Source organism: Hemicordylus capensis, chromosome 2 (assembly GCF_027244095.1).
Source record: "Hemicordylus capensis ecotype Gifberg chromosome 2, rHemCap1.1.pri, whole genome shotgun sequence".
NCBI lineage: Eukaryota > Metazoa > Chordata > Lepidosauria > Squamata > Cordylidae > Hemicordylus > Hemicordylus capensis.
The window spans coordinates 74,760,212-74,777,262 of NC_069658.1; the positions used below are offsets into that span (position 1 = coordinate 74,760,212).

The 17,051-nt window shown below is 44.2% G+C and overlaps 1 protein-coding gene across 7 annotated transcripts in view; it reads right to left on the reverse strand.

Moving 5' to 3' along the window:
• EPB41L4A (erythrocyte membrane protein band 4.1 like 4A) overlaps positions 1–17,051 on the reverse strand; it is a 193,655-nt gene that overhangs the window by 47,911 nt on the left and 128,693 nt on the right. For all 7 annotated transcript variants that reach the window (XM_053294290.1, XM_053294293.1, XM_053294289.1 and 4 more), the window contains 3 exons: positions 12,822–12,909; positions 6,874–6,962; positions 1,965–2,028 (listed from right to left, as the gene is read on the reverse strand). In XM_053294290.1, coding sequence (XP_053150265.1) covers positions 1,965–2,028; positions 6,874–6,962; positions 12,822–12,909 — 241 coding nt within the window. The remainder of the gene's footprint in view (positions 1–1,964; positions 2,029–6,873; positions 6,963–12,821; positions 12,910–17,051) is intronic.

Sequence of the window (17,051 nt, forward strand, 5' to 3'; positions counted from 1 at the left end):
CTCCACATTTCCAAATTTCCAAACCATGCAAGTATAACCCCTTTGTAGCTTAATATACCTCACACTGCTGTTGGAGGGGGAAGAGTCCTAACTCAGTGATACTGCACATGGTTTGCACAAAGAAGGCCCCAAGCACAGTCCTTGGCCTGTCCAATTGAAACAGGGGATGGTGGGAACTAACTCCAGTTGAGAACCTGGTGGCCACTTCCAATCAGAGCGGACAACACTGGGCTAGATGGACCAAAGGTCTGACTCAGTATAAGGCAGCTTCACATATATGTATATTTAACTAAATGCAGCATTACCCTGAAAATTTCCACATAACGAAATCCACATTTTGATCATATATCTAAGCAAGATTTTAGTTCCTGAAGCAAAGTGGCATTGCTTGCCCTTTCCCATTAGCATTACATGATTACTGGATAAGCACAGCTTTTTAAGAGCTTTGATTTTTTCAGTGGTTTATAATCTTTAATTTAATTTGCCTGGGGGAGAAGCTATATGTAGTTATGCTTTCCTTTAAGCATAATACTGATCCCTGAATAAAGGCTTCCCCCCTGCAAGCAAGGGGTATGTATTACTAACACAGCCTTTTATAACCAGCTTTCGTTAATTTTATTAACAGATTCTTCTCAGATTTTAGATTTCATTTATGCCGTTTTGGTAGCTTTTTACAGTTTTATTCAGTGTAATAGTTTTATATTCGGCTATTGCCTTTATTTCAATGATATCCTTCGCATCAGCAGACTTTTACAGTTTTACACAGTGTTTTAATTCTATAGGTTTATAACTTGCTAATGATTTTGTGTTATTCCACATTGCTTTGGCTTTATGCTGTTCTATGGCCATAATAAAGGTCATAATGTGAAGTTTTATCACAGCACTAAATGCAACAAACTGTTTTCCATGTATTTAGTACATGGAAATGTGATAGCCCATATTCAAGGCTAATTTATTTTGGATCAGTATTATAATGCTGCTTTGGGTCAGCATTAAGGCTGACTTTCACTAACTTAGTTAAGAGAATTCCTGTTCAGGGTTCTGAACTGGAGTGTAATTCATCAAAGTTAATATGCTTTTAACTAGGTTGGTGGCCATCGAATCTAATGGTGAACAAGGGTAGACTTGGTTGCGGAGAAGGTATGTATCAAGGAAGGCGATCCTATTCCTAACCAAGGTCCAGCATTTCAGTAAACAAGGTGTTTTAAAAGGGCAGCATGGAGAAAGCACACATGATCTGTGAGCAGGGCAGGGAGGAAGGCAGGATCGCTTTTACCTCCCCCACAGACTATCGTCTCCCTTTCTTGGGCCATGTGGCTCATGCACCCACACAACCAGTGCTGCGGTGAGCCACACAGCCATCTGGAGACTGGGGAAATGCACCCTGGCCTCCAGAAATCCAGCATGGTACACTGGGGAATTTCCCCACAAGCCAGACGCTCTAGGCACCCGGCTCTGTGGCTGCAGACAGCCCAAGCAGACACACAACTGGGTAATGGGGTGGAAGGGCACACTCACACCCTTCTACCTCAGTAATAGCCCAAGTATAAAACTCAGGTTACCTGGTGGGGCAGCACCAGCGCTCCACACGAGCAGCCCTACCCAGGTAGGGCTGCCTCATAGGACTTCCAAATTCCCCATTCATCCTATTAATCATTTGAAATAATAAAAAAAATACAACATGTTTATTATAAGAACGGATTACATGCAACTGTGGCATCGCATCCATGCATTCTAATCTACTCTGATTAGCCGAGATTTATTTAAGCATGAATAGGTACCCTATTACTCTAATAGGGTATTACTATAATAGATGGCACAGATAGTCCCATTCTGTACTAAGATGCTAAGAATCTCTGACTGAAATGTAATGGACAAGAGAAACAAGAGAGGTGGAGAAAATCCCATGTACTTTTGAGGGAAAATGTTTTGGGGAATAGTTAAAGTAGAATGTATAAACTTACATCTTTCCCCAGAACTCTGAGTTCAAACTGAGTTTCCTTGAAGTGGACCTTTGTAATCCTAGGCCTGAAAGTTAGAAAAGACAATATATTCATAATGACAATGCCAACAAACACACAAGAAATTTGAATAGAGTAAGATTTTATCACTGAATGCACCAATTTGCTATCAAGACAAGACAGTCATTAAGTGGAAACATAGGCCATTATTCTACACTGATTCTCAACAATAAATATACAGGAGAACCCCATTATTCCGTTCCACAGGGGAGGACCGTGGATAGCAAATTTGTGAACAAGGCATTAAAGTAAATGTAAAGGGGGGGAGTTTCCTGCACCGCCAAAATTGCCCCAAAATCACCCCCCAAAGAAAAAAATGGGCCAAATAAAGTGCCCCACCATGCTCCAGTAACCTTCAGCAGTCCAAAGATGCCCCACAAGAGCAAAAAACCCAGTCAAAGATCAGAACACCTTCCCCCACCCCATTTTTTAAATAAAACGAGTCATAAAATGGTTCCCGATCTTAAAATGGCATCAGGAAATGATCTCTGAGGTCATTTCCTGCCACCCCCGAATGACAGATATGCAGATTTGACCATTTTAATGCTAATTCCCACCCCCTCCGCATATACCGAGGTTGGGTGTCTGTTACCTGACCACGGATATGTGAGTGCTGGACCTGCAATTAATGAGGTTCTCTTGTATTGGAAATATCTGCTCCTGAACGATGTATAGTTAATGATGGTTTCTATCTTTGCAGGTAAGGTAAAGTAAAGTGTGCCGTCAAGTCGATTTTGACTCCTGGCACCCACAGAGCCCTGTGGTTTTCTTTGGTAAGTAGTATGTTTATAATCAAGGTACTTTCTCTGTAGTAAAGTAAAGTGTGCCTTCGAGTCGGTGTCGACTCCTGGCGACCACAGAGCCCTGTGGTTGTCTTCGGTAGAATACAGGAGGGGTTTACCATTGCCATCAAAGGTGTTACCCATAGTCTGGGAAACATACCAGTTCATTAAAGAGAAACCATTTAAATGCATATCTTGAGATCAGGAAATGTTAAACTATCCAGTCCAGAATGAGATATAACATTATGAAACTACTGTACCTATCTCAATTGGTATTGGGCCCTACCCACAAGGCAGGGCATGCTTTGGATCTGGTTTTTGCAGACCAGGGAATGAATGACCTGGGAGATGGGTGAGTTTGAGAGAACTTCCTTGTCATGGACAGATCATTATCTGGTGGGTTTAGTTTGACTGCTCAAATCTACCCTCTGCAGGAGTGGTAGACCAATTAGAATGGTGTACCCCGAGAGATTATGGATCAGTTCTGTTTCCAGACAGCCCTGAGGAATTTTCCAGTTTCCAGAGCTGGTGATTCTGTCAAGGCCCTGGTGAACCTCTGAAACATGGAAACATCCCGGGCTATTGACACGGTTGCTTCTAAACACGCGCTCTGGCTTGGTGGAGCCCGTTCTGCTCCTTGGTTTTCTGAGAAGCTTAGGGCAATGAAACAACTCAGACAATGGCTGGAATGATGCTGGAGGAAGAGCCATGACTAATCCGACTAAACATGGGTTAGACCCCACTGTCAGGACTACTCCATGGTGGTGAGGGTGGCAAAGAAGTGTTTTTTTCTCTGCCTCCATTACATCTGCTCGTGTTGGACAGAAGAGCTTCTTTGTGTAGCAAAGTTACTGCTTCACACATCCCGCTGTGTAATGGGGGAAGAACCATCTAAAGCATGCTGTGACCAGTTTCCATGCTACTTTGCAGACAAAGTCAAATAGCATCCATGCCAATTTGGACACCAGAATTTTGGCAGTTCTGGCAGATGTGCCTTGGGTACCATCTAGTCCTATTTTGTTGGTGCAACCTAAGGATGTGGGCAAGATCCTGGGGAGTGTGCAGGCAATGTAGTATGCTCTTGACCCTTGCCCTTCATGGCTAATATAATCCACCAGGGAGGGTATGGGCAGGTTGTTGGGGGCTATGATTAAGGGAGAACAGGATGCCATCATGCCTCAAGGAAGCGGTGGTGAGACCACTATTAAAAAAAAGTCATCCCTTGATCCTCCCAACCTGGAACAATTATAAACCTGTTTCTAATCTCCCTTTTTTGGGCAAGGTTATCGAGGGTGTGGTGGCATCTCAGCTGCAGAGGGTCTTGGATGATATGGATTATCTAGATCCCTTTCAATCTGGCTTCTGTCCTGGATATGGGGCTGAAACTGCCATGGTCACCCTAGTGGATGACCTACGCCAAGAGATTGACCAGGGGCATGTGTTCCTGTTGGATCTGCTGCACTGCTCAGCAGTCCAGCAGATACCAACCATGGTATTCTTCTGGACCGTATCTCAAGTATGGGGACTGGAGGCACCACTTTCTTGCGGGAAGGGTCCAGAAGGTGGTGCTTAGGGACTACTGCTCGTCTCCTTGACCACTGGCTTGTGGGATCCCGCAGGGGTGGTTTTGTCCCTCATGCTGTCCAACATCTACATGAAACCACTGGGAGAAGTTAGCTGTGGACTTGGACTGAGTTGTCAGTAATATGCAGATCTTTCCTTATTACCTGATCCTAGGGAAGCAGTGGATGACCTGAATTGGGGGCTGGAGACCATGAAGTGGATGTGGACTAGTAAACTGAAATTGAATCCAGATAAGATGGAAGTGTTGTTGGTCATTAGGAGAGCCAATCTGAATGAAGGGATTAGACCAGTTCTGGATGGAGTTTAACTCCCCTTGAAAGAGCAAGTGTGCGGCTTGGGAGTACTGTTGGACCCAGCTCTGCTTTTGGATGCTCAAGTGAGGTGGTGGCCAGACATGCTTTGGCTAGTGTGCCAGCTCTTCCCTTTCTCAAGGCGGAAGATCTGGCCACAGTTACCCACGCCTTAAATCATGTCATGGCTGGATTACTGTAACACGCTCTACATGGGGCTACCCCTGAATAATATTGGAAAACTGCAGCTAGTTCAAAATATGGCAGCTAGTATTTTATCCGGAGCTGCCTGTTGGGATCATATTGCACCCATTCTGAAAGAGCTGCACTGGCAACACCAATTTGTTTTCGGATCCAATTCAAGGTGCTGGTTTTGACCTTTAAAGCCTTTAACAGTTTGGGCCCTGAACATCTGAAGGACCACCTGCTCCCAAGGGTTTCTGCCCTCCTGACAAGATAATAAAAGGTGGTTCTGCTCCATGTGCCAACAGCAAGAGAGACTCGACTGTTGAGCACACAGGACAGGTCCTTCTCAGTCACTATCCCCAGGCTTTGGAATGCTCTCCCGACTGGCATCTGCTCCTCAGCCTCCATCAGTTTTTAGAAAACAAGTAAAAATGTGATTCCTCACCCAGGCTTTTATATGATTAGTTTTTACTGCTGCTGGCTTGTGTTTTGTGTGTTATTGTTTTATACATGTTTTTAAACCTTTAGAGATATATTTATCTGAACTTTATGTATTTTAATTGTGCATTGTTTTAATTATACTGTAAATCACTTTGGGATTATTTTCATTAAAAGATATTTAGAAATCAAACATTAAGCCCCTCCAATTTTGCTCCACTAGAACGAGTGCAGTCCAAATTTCTAAGAGTGGCCCTCCAAATGCTATTGTGTCTCAAACGCCACCTTGCGGCTGGAAATGGTCATGATAGAGGTGGAGGCCAGAGTGGATGGCCACCCTTAGTCTCTGGCTTAAACTGTCTCTCAATTCCCGGGGCACCTTTCCCTCTAAGCTGCACAACTGCACGCACACAGCCTTCAAGCCCCCCCTGCCCCCCGCACAGTGATCCTGAAGAGCTGCTCACTGGGCCACTCACTCACCCTCTTGCCACCGCTGGTTACTGCTTCCAAGTCCCCTAGGCTCCCAGATAGTGCCGCTTCCTCCACGGCTGCTGCTCTCCCCCACTGCCTTTCCCTGTCACCTGGATTCCTCGTCAGCTCTCGGTTGCTACTCTACTCCCCAACCCACCTTCACCTTTCCCCCGCCACTTGGGCTCTTGCATGGCAAGGTAGGGGAAATCGGCTCCGCCCCGTTGCCTGTTTGCTGCTGTAACAGCGGCCACATGGGCTCTTGCCAGTGCAGTGGCAGCAAAGAGGTGACAGGAGCAGAGCCAATTCCCCCATCTTGCCATGCAAGAGCCCAAGCGGCGAGCGAAAGGGGAAGGGGGGGAGTGGGGGAGCAAAGCAGCAACCAAGAACCGAGGAATACAGGTGACAGGGAAAGCAGAGGGAATGGAGAGTCTGACAGGTGACAGGGGAAAGGCAGGGGAGAAATAAGAAGGAGTAATTAGAGAGTCTGACAATGGCAATGGGGAAACGAGCGTGTGCAGGGGGAGAAATAAGAGGGAACAACTGGAAAGTCTGACACTGGTGACAGGAAAAGGCAGGGGAGAAATAAGAGGGAATAACAGTTGGGCTCTTGGATGTTGTGTTGTGTTGGATCCTCCCAATGAACCTTGCTGCCTGCTGTGGTGTGGAAACACTATGTACTCTATTACTGGGGCTATGTTCACCTAAGCAGAAAGATCAGGGAAATCAGCTTCCCCCTGCAAGCAAGAGATATGCTATACTAACATAGCCTTTTATAATCAGCTTTCATTAATTTTATTAACAGATTCTTCTCAGATTTTAGATTTCATTTATGCCGTTTTGGTAGATTTTTACATTTTTATTCAGTTAAATAGTTTTATATTCTGCTATTGCCTTTATTTCACTATGATATCCCTCACATCAGCAGACTTTTACAGTTTTACACAGTGTTTTAATTCTATAGGTTTATAACTTGCTAATGATTTTGTGTTATTCCCTATTGCTTTGGCTTTATGCTGGTCTATGACCATAATAAAGATGATTGATTACAATTCATTAAGCCGCATTACTGTTATCTGGGCAAAATTGACCGATTTTACTTACCAAAAATACTTTCCTACTTGTTTTTTATTCTTATAGACAACCACACCTACAGGGGTTAGCCCTAAAAAATATTCAGATTTGTTTTCCCCCTGAAAAATAAATTTTTAAATTAGACAAGTAAATATACATGTACTTCACAAATATTGACATGAGAAGCTAGCAGCTTATACCTTCAAAACTGGTGCTTTCTTTGATTGATTGTTTATCTTCCAGAAGTTAAAGCACAGCGTAATATTTCTAATCTTACAAACAGTAAACTAATTTTAACTTACACATTCTGAATGAATGCACACTGTCATTTCAAAGATAGCTCATTTCCAACCTTGTTGCCTTTCCAGGCATTGTAATCACCATGTTATCCCACTGTCATGTTATCCCTCACGAGCCTGCCTGAACATTAAGATTACAGTAGCTTAAGAAGTCTAACACCTCTGTTAACTGAGCAAAGAGGGACCTTTTATTAACCAGGGAGAGAGCAACTATCCCTATTTAACCCCAGCACAGTATCTATCCAGTGGCTGTTGCTGTTGTCCACCTTATGTTTTTTTTTTAGACTGTAAGCCCTTTTGGAACAGGGAACAATTTTTTAAAAATGTATTTTTAATGTAAACCTTTGAGCACTTTTGTTGAAAAGTGATACATAAATATTTGTTGTAGTAGTTATCTCTATTCCACCATCATGTAAGATTAGAAAAAAGGGTACAAGAGATAGGGCCTTCTTAATGGTAGCACCAACACTCCAGAATGCCCTCCATTCAGAGATCCGCTGAGCTTCTTCCATGTAAATTTCCAAGCATGTGTTTAAGACTTTTTCAACAAGCTTGCATGTAACTTTAAATGATCTGCTGCTTGTACGTCTGCTCTACTTTTAATTGGATATGCCATTTTTGTCTCATAATCTTACTGTAATTCATTTTGTTTTTCAGTTTTATTTTGTATTTGACTTGTATTTGTTTTTCCATAAGCTGCCATTGATGGTTCTAACAGAAAATTCATGTATAAGCCAATAGTAATAACAACTATTACACGCTCATTTTCTTTGAGTAAAATTTCTATGTTTCCAGTGATAATTTTACTATGCAACTGTCCCCTAGTTCCACTCAGTCATTTTAATCTAGGATTTCATATCTTAGATTTCTATTAGAAGCTTGGACAACCCAAAAAACATATTCCTGTTCCTTCTCTTGAATGTGTCATTTGGAAGATGCCCACGAGGGTGAAAGTACCCAAAGGAAATACTGTGATAACCAGGTCACACAAGCCTGATCAACTGTACATTCACAGTCATAAAGCACTTTCAACTTAAAATGTCAAGGTTCTGACCTTCCTTGTCTGTGCAGGCCAAGTACTGAAACAGGTGCCACTTTCATTGTAATGTCTCAACAAGCAGCAAGTTAGGAGTCAAGTGTTTACATAAGAAGGAACAGCCCTACCTTATACATTCACTAGGCTGTGCAAAGTGAGCACCATTGACTACACTTTGTCCTTTGAATACCTGGCCACTGGGCGGGGGTGGGGGGAGGGTTAGCAGCAGTGGTCAGGTCACTGTGTAGGAGCTTAAGACTGTACCAGTTCCATTACCTGTGATAATGTAGTTTGCTGTACCTCAAGACTTAATGATTCGACTCTCTATTTAACCTTTAACTATGAAGAGGTGGAATTTGCTCTCCCACCATATGGCTTGGGGAAAGCTGTAAGGCTTTGTCTGAAGATGCAGAATCTGAGGATTAAGAACCCAAATCCAAGCCAGAAGCAACCCCATCTGCCCAGGGTTAATGGGTGGGAGACTGATCCATCAGTAGAGTTGAAGCAAAAAATCACTAGTGGAAAAGACCAAACAAGGAGCTTTCGCTGAAGTGATAGTCTCTGTTGGCTGATCAAAAATTGCACCTCCCAGTGCTTTCTGCAATATTTGGATGCCACCAAGACAAATTAAACATTGAACATATCCATTAATGACAACCATTTCCCCTTCACAACCACAATACTTTTTAATGACTGCCCACTGTGTTATCAATACATGGGAAAGTTGAAGAAGAAAACGAACAAAAATGGGTGATGCCGAACTATATTTATAACACAGAAAAAAAGGAGTGGAGAAGGATTTGGTGATTGTTCAAACCCCTGTAGAAAGAAAAAGTTGTGCCATCGAGTTGGTGTTGACTCCTGACGACCACAGAGCCCTGTGGTTGTCTTTGGTAGAATACAGGAGGGGTTTACCATTGCCATCTCCCGCAAAGTATGAGATGATGCCTTTCAGCATCTTCCTATATCGCGCCTGCCTGATATAGGTGTTTCCTATAGTCTGGAAAACATACCAGCAGCGATTCAAACCAGCAACCTCTTGCTCCTTAGGCAAGTTATTTCTCTGCTGCGCCATTAGGTGGCTCTGTAGAAAGATACACTATGGATAATATAAGATACACTACGGAAAATATTTCCCAAGCTGCTGCCACTGCCACCACCACAGTTGTTCCCACCACTGCCCAGGGTCGTAACAATAGGGGGGCAGGCAGGGCACGTGCCCTGGGCGCCACCCCGGCGGGTCACGTGGGGGGGGCGCCAAAAAGTGGCATCCCCCCGCCCCCCGGATCGCCCGCCGAGTGTGGCGGCGGGCGGGCGGCGGCGATTCGGCGGCTGGTCGCCCGCCAAGTGCGGCGGTGACTGGTGGCTGGCGGTGATTGGCTGTAGTGTAGCGGCCCGAGCAGCGGCGGATTGCCTGCTGAGAAGTGCAGGCAGAGCGACACCGAGGCCTGCTGTCACTCTCCCTGCACTCCTCGGCGGGCGATCCGCCGCCGCTCAGGCCGCTACACTACAGCCAATTGCCGCCAGCCACCGCTGCACTCAGCGGGCGACCCGCCATCGCCGAATCGCCGCCACCACCGCTGCACTCAGCGGGCGACCCGCCGCCGCCGAATCGCCGCCACCGCCGGCGATCTGCCACCTGGGGCGCCGCCGCACCGGCACAGGTATGTGGGGGCCGGGGGGTGGGGGGGCGCCATTTCAGGTCCAGAGCTTGCCCTGGGCGCCGTTTCCCCCCGATACGCCACTGCCACTGCCTGCTGGGTAAGGGATCTGGACCAGCTACCTGCTTGATCTACCTGAAACTAACCTATTGGTGGAGCAAGTAGGAGAACACAACCATCATCAGGGATGATGACCTCCTACACTGTGTGAGAAAAACCTCTTTCTCCATGAGTCCCCCATGAAGGTGAGCTTCCCTTCCATTTTCCTGGGAGCAGTGCTAAAAGTAGCTCCTATGAAAACAACAGAGCTTATACTTGGCCTTTCTGGGATGCCGTTTTAAATAGCAGAAGGCTTTTCTGGGTGCCTTTTTAAATAGCAGAGGATGTTGTGAGGATCAGAGAGAGAAGGTTTAATTTCCCCATCAGGCTCAGAAAATTCAGAAACTGAGTTATTCCCTCTCTCTCTCAGCAATTATTCTGCTGGTTTCCAAATCTATTCAAAGTGAAATGGTGCAAATGTCCATCTCTAATTAAATGATTTTTTAAAAGATGTCCTGTATTTAAGGTAACTTAAATACTGTATGTATATTAAACAGCCCCTGTACTTCTGAGCTACTAATTACTATTTCTTCCTGTTATTTTGAACTTTTTAAGGGCCTTACTCAGATTATTTCATCCTTCCTGCCTGAACATATCCCTTGTAGTGAACCCCTTTCATCTTGTAACACTTAGAATAAATCCCTCAGATTTGTAATCCATGTTGTTTTTTCAGCACAGTTAATTGTCCTTTAAATGAAAACGAAACCACATTCTTTCGCAGAAAGCCTATTAGTGTTCCTTAGGTATATATCTGCTTAATCCATGCTTCTCTTAAGTATATGTTCCTGCAGATTTAAACCCCACTTAAAAAAAACAAAACAAAACAAAACAAAGAGCATTGAGTTATATAATAACATAATTACTGTTTTATGCGTTGTGAGGCTAATTTTCCCTAGCCAGGTAACAGGATTGTTGACATTGTCCAGAATCAAAAGAAAAGTACAACCAGGTTTACATACCTAACAAGACTCAGCCTCTATGCTGAATGACAAACTACTTTTGAAACTAAAGATAATTTCAAAAGTAGTTTGTGATATAGCACTGGAGTTTGAGGCCTGAGGTTAACAGTTTGGGTCTTGGATACCTGAGGGACCGCCTGCTCTCAAAGGTTGCTGCCTGCTTGACGAGGTCATCGGGGGGTGGGGGGCTCTGCTCTGGGTGCCAACAATGAGCGAGGCTTAGCTGTCGTGCATGTGGGACCCGGCCTTCTCAGTTGTTGCCCCCAGACTCTGGAATGCTCTCCCAGTAGCCATCCCCTCCTCAGTCTCCATCACAGTTCTTAGAAAGTTTGTGAAATCTTGGTTTTTTACCCAGGCTTTTATATGATTGTTTCTATTGCTGCTGCTTTGTATCTTCTAGTTATATTGTGCTTGTTTTTAAATCTTTTAATCAGATCTGTATTTTTATATTCTAGCTGATATTTTAATTGTGTAATTTTTGTAATCTTGTTTTAACTTTTGTGTGAACCACCTTGAGATTGTTTTAATGAAAGGCGGTATACAAATTTTACAATAAATAAGTAAATATAAAATAAAGTTTGCTGTTCAAAGAAAAAAATCAACTACCCCACTGAATATGTAGGGATGAGCACGAACTGGTTTTGGAGGCCCTTTTACAGGCCTCCGAACTGGTTTGAACCCTGGTCGGCTCAAAGGTTCGATGGTGGGGGATGCCTTTAAGGGCGGGGAGGATGCACTTCCTCCAGCCACGTTTCCCCCACCAGCATGTAACATCCAAAAAGCCCGTTGAGGTGGCAGTGTACCTCCCTGCCGCCCCTTTGCAATGTTTACCAGATATACCTGGAAGTACGAGGTGCGCTTGCATGTGTTGGGTGCATGCGCATGATGCGCGCAGGCGCACCTCATACTTCCGGGTATATCCGGTAAACGTTGCAATGGGGCAGTAAAGAGTTATGCTGCATCCTAACCCACCCTTAAAGGCACACACCCCCACCCATCGGTTCTGTGCACATCTCTGTGACTATGTACCAAGCCATCACTCTTGGTCCCCAATGATATGGGCCTTCTGGCCTGCAATAGCTGTGTAAGAATTCCAGCTTACCCTCCTCCTCTGTTCCCGGCACCTTGGCATGTCCTGAAGACAGTTCCCATTAATTTGGTAGGAGCTCAGAATATTCAATCTTGGGATGAGCAGAAAACTGTAAGTGCTGCAGCTTTAGAGAGTAGACATGCCCCTTTGGCACTGGTAAGCCATGGAACTCTAATTCCTGCCTAATAAACTTGACTTTCTCTGGTTGCTGAGTATTGATGGCAGAGGGCCAGTCTGTCCCCACAGTAAAATGCCACTCATTACCTCTTAATGTGCTTTGATTTGATTTTAAGGTATGTTAACAGTTTTAAACCTTTATCACTTATAATTTGATATGTACATCTGTCATGACTCCTACCAGAGCCAGCTTGGGGGTGGGGGGGCGGATTTAATTCGTGTCTGTAAGGGGTTCACAGTAGACTGCCACCATTCACTTTATTTTGATGCAGGACAAACCACTCTTTCCACATAAGATTCCTAGGGGAGGATAAAGTGGCAAAACCCTCACAAAAAAAGGCTGAGCAGTCCTAGGCCTTCAAAGGCGTGTGACTAAGGCAGACCCAAAATGAATAGTAGCACACTTCAGCAACAAGCCAAAGCTTCTGCTGGTGGCTCAGCCAGAAATCCCTGCCCAGCCCTCTGGATTGGTCCCTTTGATTTGAACTTCCCGGGCTTTTTTCCTTTTTAGGAAAAAGGATACTTTTTCATCACTACAACATCATAGAGTGTGCAGGCTGCCACATTTACTTCAATGGAAAGATCAATCTTTACAATCTGAGTTTATCCCTGAGTAGGCTCTTAAAAAACAACAACAACAAAAACCCAACTACTTACATAGACAGGATGAAGATCAACACCATACATTTCAAGTGTCTTTGCCACTCCTAAATAATTCAATTCTGCCTCAGCTGGAACTTGGCCCCTGTTTGATATATAACAATATTGCTTTACTCAGTGCGGAAAAGTTATTTCAAATCATATACTCACATATACACTTAACAAAGGCTCCATTTCATTCATTATCTGGTGGATCAATGCTCCCCTTTGCCTTCAACATGAGAGTGATGTAACATGTGAGTCAGGAGCTCCATACAAACTTTCCAGTTTCTAAGAACTCCCTTTTCTTTGAGGGACAGAAGCTGTGTAAATTGGGAGCTTTAACTGTGTAAAACTCTGCATATTTACATGAACATCCTAGGTCATATCATTTGTCAGAAGAGGAGAGGAACTACTCCTCCATCGCATGAAGACTGATATTCTTTTGGATGCTCATTTGCATGACTGCTGGAAGAAAGAGGTTTGCAGCAAACTTCTGTTTATGTAAAGTATCTTGTGGCAAGATTTGAAATGGAGGTGAAATATAATTATCAGGAAATATGCAGAATATAAAAACACATTTGTTTAAAGGCTTACTGGGTTCCCCCCTCATTATAAAATAATGAAGAGTGTGCACATGTACACAATATTGAATAATATATTATTTCCAAACCAATTAGACAAATGCTATTACACATATGAAGATTTTCCAAGATCTGACAGGCTATTGCACTGACTCATAATGGTCTTTATCACAGTTATTATTCTGGATTAATGCCTCAGTTTCCTTCTACAGAGTATAGTTAACTACTTCATTTTCAAGTTTTGCCTGAGATTTGATTTGATTGTGTCAGAACAAATTTCTACTTTTCTAATCTTTCATTTATGTCCTTATGTTTTTTCTCTTATCTTATTTTTTTCTCAGTGTTCCTTTTTCCTGCTCCCTAGCTTTTTGAGGTGCAAAACTGTTAAGTATTTCCAACCTAGTCCTCAATCCAGTCCATTGTAGCCAGCCTACCAAGGCAAGCAGACCACTAAAAATGATCCACTTCAACAAGCTAAGCTCCACAGCACACAGTGATTTATGAATATACTACTAGCAGGGGCATACAGTCTAATAGGCAAGGGGAGACACTTCCTCAAAGGGCCCCCCAGAGACCAGTCATGCACACCTGTCCCCCATGGCTGTAGTGGTTACCTGATTGCAGCTAGCCACCTGGGTGGGCCACGCAATGGCTGTTAGCCTCAATGCGGTGAGGCCAGCGATTGGTAGGGGGGCTTTCCCTTGGCTTCAAGGCAAGATCTGAGCAGCTGCACCTGTGCACCCTCTCTCTTTCGGTCTGGGGCAGGTCAGCAGCCACCTGCCTGGGCTGGCACTGGGACTCATTTCCAGGGTGCCCCAGTCTGTTGCACCCCCACCTGTTTGCCCCCACCTCTTTCTCCCCTCTCCTCCACCCTCCCCCAGTTGGGTCTCCTCCTCTCCAGCTCTGGCCACAAACCTCGTCCAAAATCTCGTGGGAGAGTCCAAAGTCCCCTCTCATGAGAATTCCATATCTGCTGGTGGAGGTGGATGGCGGAGGAGGAGGGCAGCAGTGCAGCCGTCACAGGAGCAAAAGCCACCATCAGATGGAGCTGCAGCTGGGATTGTAGGCAGCAGATCTCGCAGCAGAGAGCATGGCACTGTAGCCCTAACTAAGTTTTCTCAATTTCCACAAGACCTCTTTCAGATAAGTTATTTCTTTGTGATGCATCTGAAGTGTTATTAACTACAATTCTAAAATTGTTGCATTGATAGAAATTTTAACTTTAGTCAGTGGTATATAACGCTAGTTTATGAATAAATGTGCAACCAGATTTATCTCCCAGATGTCCTATATAGCCAGCATCTCTGCCCACCCGCCAGTGAGAAGCAGTCCCTTTCCATGGCACCAAGAAGAGTGGAGGGGGCTGAGTGAAATGCTGGCAGAGGTTGGTACCGCTTATGCGATCTCCATTAACTTTGCTCTCATTAACTATCCAAAGCAGTGTAGAAATGTAATAAATAAATGCCATTATCCAGCAAAACCTTTCCAAATATATATGCTGGAAGTTGGGAGGCACACACTGTGTGTGTGTGTGTGTGTGTATGTGTGTGTGTGTGTATGTGTGTGTGTATGTGTGCCTGTGCATACCCTTCTCATTTAGCAGACACTTTTCCATCCCTCTAAGTGCTGTTTAAGCTCACTAAAGTCCAGAGAGTTAGACTCAGACTTGGGAAATGTGTGCGCTCAACTACCATTCACTGAGAGCAAGTAACAAATCTGACAAACTTAGTTCCCCATCCGCATAAATGTGGCCAAAACCAGCCTTGCTAGACCATTGGAAGTGTTTGTCCATTGTTTGTCTTCAGACAAATGTTTGTCTTCGGACAGCAAGCAGGTGGCGCTTCTATGTGCATCAGCATGGGGACTAATCCCCAAGGTGTGCTCTCAGGATACTGTGCACAAGTACAGTGTCCCTGCTTTATTTTTATTTTTTCAAGAGCATCTGAAGAGGGCTGTAAGTGTTGTATAAATTAGTGATAGCTTCTTTGCCCTTGCGGGTGGACAATTCAGTGAGAGGAGTTGGATCACATGCCCCCATTCTCCATGCATGCATTTGAGTGTCTCTAAAGAGTCCTCGTGTGTACATGCATTGGGCTCTCGCCACATGATTGGGAATGCTGCTTTTTCAGGTTTCCCAATTGCTCAAGGAGAGCCCGCTGTGTATAGTTATACATGCAGTTCTGTGCAGTGGCCCCTTCACTGTTATGCACATGGTCACTTGATGTTCTGCTCATTATGTGTTGACTGCATTTGTGAATCAGGCTGTTAATGCTTCTTGGGTGATGAGCAGGATCTTGATATGCTAATGAAACAGCACAAAGAGGTTTGCAAGATAGGCCCCGTCACAGACATTCAGTGGATACAGAGCTGAAGCCAGATCAGCATTCTCTCTAATTTTTTCCATCTGCATGTGGTATGATTTTTGTTCTAGGTGGCAGTGTGTGAATACTATTTCCACCATACTAATTTGAATATTGAAGTATTATCACCGTAAGTAACTGTTTGATGACATATTGCCTTGTTTTTATTATACTTTGTAATAAAATAGAGTAGAATTGTAAAATACACTTTTTTTTCCTTCCATATTTATGGGGCATATTTATGGTGCTTATTTCAGTGTTGACTAATAAGCTGCAGAAGAAGAGAGGTGGGGGCCAGGGGGGAGATTAATTTTTTTTAAATTAAGTGGGATGGGGGGCAGCCACTTTTTTCTTTGTCCCAGTGGGCCCCCCCCATGTACTGAGATCTGTTCTGCACCTAGTAGAAGGTGAAGGAGAGGAAGACAGAGAGGGGCCCATTTTAAAATCATGTCTCCAGAATTACTCAAAGGAGCTTCTTCCACAATATTATCCCAAAATAGCATCACTTTTCATTATTGGGGGAAATGTTCTGCATGTTTTTTGACAGTATATCTTGTCCTTTTATTTATTATTTATTTTATTTATTACATTTATATCCCGCTCTTCCTCTGAGGAGTTCAGAGTGGTGTACAAGGTTATTTTTATCCTCACAACAACCCTGTGAGGTAGGTTAGGCTGAGAGATACATGACTGGCCCAGAATCACCCAGTGAGTTTCATGGTTGAATGGGGATTCGAACTCGGATCTTCCCAGTCCTAGTCCAACACTCTAACCACTACGCTATCTTTCAGTCGTCTCCAATCCAGGTTACTGGATCATACTCACATTTGTTTAGGACCAAATTGCACAATATGATAAAAGCATTATTAGCCCCAATGGATTTATTTTTTCTTTAATTAATAGCAGCAAGATAAGTGTCCCACCCACTGCCCATGGATCATGACTCTAGTAGGTAGAGAGATTTTAACCCTATCCCATACCATGGTTCCAATCTGCAGTTAAGGATGTGTACAAACCGATGTTTGAACATAGGTTAGGCGGAAGGGAATGGCAAGCGAGAGCTTTAAGAAAGAGGAGAGCAGGTCCTTACATGCTCTCCGCAGCCCCATGCAACTTCCTCCTGGGGCGGCATGTGTCCCAGGTACCCACGTACGGCACCAGCACACATATTGTGTCCATGGATGAATGGGTGCCATTTGAGTGACCAGCAACACCATGCTGACATGCAAATTACACCTGCGCATGCACGGACACAATATGCACCGGTCACTTCTGGTATTATGCTGCCTGGGCAGCAAGAGGGT